The 2500-nt window shown below is 42.9% G+C and overlaps 1 protein-coding gene across 2 annotated transcripts in view; it reads left to right on the top strand.

The window, feature by feature from the left end:
- vps26c (VPS26 endosomal protein sorting factor C) overlaps positions 1–2500 on the top strand; it is a 12080-nt gene that overhangs the window by 4709 nt on the left and 4871 nt on the right. For both annotated transcript variants that reach the window (XM_079803845.1, XM_079803844.1), the window contains one exon: positions 323–475. In XM_079803845.1, coding sequence (XP_079659971.1) covers positions 323–475 — 153 coding nt within the window. The remainder of the gene's footprint in view (positions 1–322; positions 476–2500) is intronic.

The following is a 2500-nucleotide window of genomic DNA, read 5'->3' as shown; positions in this document are numbered from 1 at the left end:
TTCAGGCTGTGCTGATAGTGTTACATCACTGTGTTCAGGTTGTGCTGATAGTGTTACATCACTGTGTTCAGGTTGTGCTGATAGTGTTACATCACTGTGTTCAGGCTGTGCTGATAGTGTTACATCACTGTGTTCAGGTTGTGCTGATAGTGTTACATCCCTGTGTTCAGGCTGTGCTGATAGTGTTACATCACTGTATTCAGTGTTACTTGTGTGTGTGTGTGTGTGTGTGTGTTCAGGCTGTGCTGATAGTGTTACATCACTGTATTCAGTGTTACGTGTGTGTGTGTGTGTGTGTGTGTGTGTGTGTGTGTGTGTTCAGGCTGTGCTGAGGGATACGCTAGAGACGCCACAGAGATCCAGAACATCCAGATTGCTGAGGGCGACGTCTGTCACGGTCTCTCCATCCCCATATATATGGTGTTTCCTCGGCTCTTCACCTGCCCAACGCTCGAAACCACCAACTTTAAAGTTGGTAAGGATCTCGCTTTACAGCCGCGTTCAACACTGGATTTGTGTGTGGTAGTGTGTGTGTGTGGTAGTGTGTGTGTGTGTGTGTGGTAGTGTGTGTGTGTGTGTGTCAGGTTATCTGCAGGTTTCACCAAGTCAAATTTAAGACTTTTTAAAGGTCCCATGGCATTAAATTTTCATTTTATGAGGTTTTTCAACATTAATATGAGTTCCCCTAGCCTGAATATTGTCCCCAAGTGGATAGAAATGTTGATCGGTGTAAAACCGAGTTGTGGCTGTCTTTCTCTGCCTTTGAGAAAATGACAAGCCAGACGAGCCAATCCTGAAGTCTCCTGGTTTGACGTCCAAGCAGGAACGGTTTCCTCCCTTTCCTCCGCCCAGAGAATCTGCCACGCCCATGCAAACGCTCAAGAGATCATTGCTTGTGAACGAGTGAACGCTGGCAGTTTCTCAGTGTTTGGATGTACAAATGAAAACAGAAGTCTTTTTTCAGTTCCTTCTGTAGCTGTTTTTTATTACCTGTACCTGTAGCTAATTATTTATTATTCGTGCACACGCAGCTCTCTCTCTCCAGACAGAACGTGTTTTCTATCTTGTGAGTCAGTGTTTTTGTACGTCCTCATCGCGTCTATCGGTTCTAAAACGTGCATACAGTTTCTGCTCAACATCGGCAGAGTCACATCTTTAGAGATAAACCTCACACACGCCGAAGCTCTGGCTGCACTGGCCGGTGGCCTTCAACATCCCCGACCCCCAGTACTGCATCTGGCCCACAGCGGAGGCACCAAACGCGGGTGAGATTAAGCAGAAGGGGGGTAAGCGTGAGCATATCCGGGCTAGCCAGCCTAGCCCCACAATAAACTGGATTACATTCGATTACTGCTGTTGTGTCTTTGTTTGCGCTGTGTACTCAACGCGCGTCACTGACGCTTTTATTTTATTTTAAAAATAATGCTATTATCAACACTTACTTTTAACTCGTTCATCTCGACAGCTGTAATGGTACTTTGCATGTGTTACAAAGTTGGTAATAATGATGAAGACGGACTCGGTGTGACTGGGACTCGTGTTTATTCAGAACTCTCAGATACAAACACAATAAACTCACAGCGCTGACTGACAGCGCTCTCATAACTCACTAGTTACTATAAATAACTTTGTTAGCAATCGCTGAGCTCAGTCTCTGGTACATTAGTGATGTCCGGTTCGCGAACGAATCATTCTTTTGAATCGGTTCTTTTTAGTGAACCGAATCAGTTCACCAAATCGGACTGAATCGTTCTAAACGTTTTGCATCTCCAGTCAGCGCTGATCCATAATTTACTAAAGTTTCTAACTTTCTGACATGAGTGACAGCCCCTCCGACTAGAAATAAACTAATAACCTGAAGTATATGCTGTAACTACAACAGTTCAGACATGCTGAGAGAACTGATGAGAAGTGAACTCAGGTCCATCCGTCTCTCTGGCAGCAGCTCCTGCCTCGTAGACCTCGTTAAACCACGCCCCCTCCGCTCATTTAAAATGCAAAGATGTCAGCCAATCACAACAGTGGGCGTTTTTGCTGAAGTCTCACAGCAGACACGCCTCTTGAAGCAGGGCATTCAGCCACAGGGCAAACAGCAGTATAGAAAAAAAGCCTTTTATTTCTAAATTATGACATTTTATGATGTAAAAGTCATACTAACAATATAAGTACACCTCAGGAAACATTATAAAATAATAGAAAAATGCCATGCCATGGGACCTTTAAGACCTTTTCAAGACCATTATGAATTAAGACCTATATCGCGCAATAAAAAAAATGTACAAAAGGAAATGCAGAATCACAAAATTACTAATTAGCAAATTAATTTATTCAAAATGAACAAAGTATTAGTAAACTTGCACTTCCTCATAGCTCAATCCCACCAGGATTAATATACAAACACACTACCGGTCAAAAGTTTGAGAACAGCAAGATTTTTTTAATGTTTTTACTGAAGTCTCTTCTGCTCACCAATGCTGCATTTATGTTATTAAAAATACAA

Source organism: Gobio gobio, assembly GCF_949357685.1.
Source record: "Gobio gobio genome assembly, chromosome: 22".
Classification (NCBI taxonomy): Eukaryota; Metazoa; Chordata; class Actinopteri; order Cypriniformes; family Gobionidae; genus Gobio; species Gobio gobio.
Note: the sequence above shows the minus strand (reverse complement) of the source record. Positions and strands in the feature narration are given on the sequence as shown.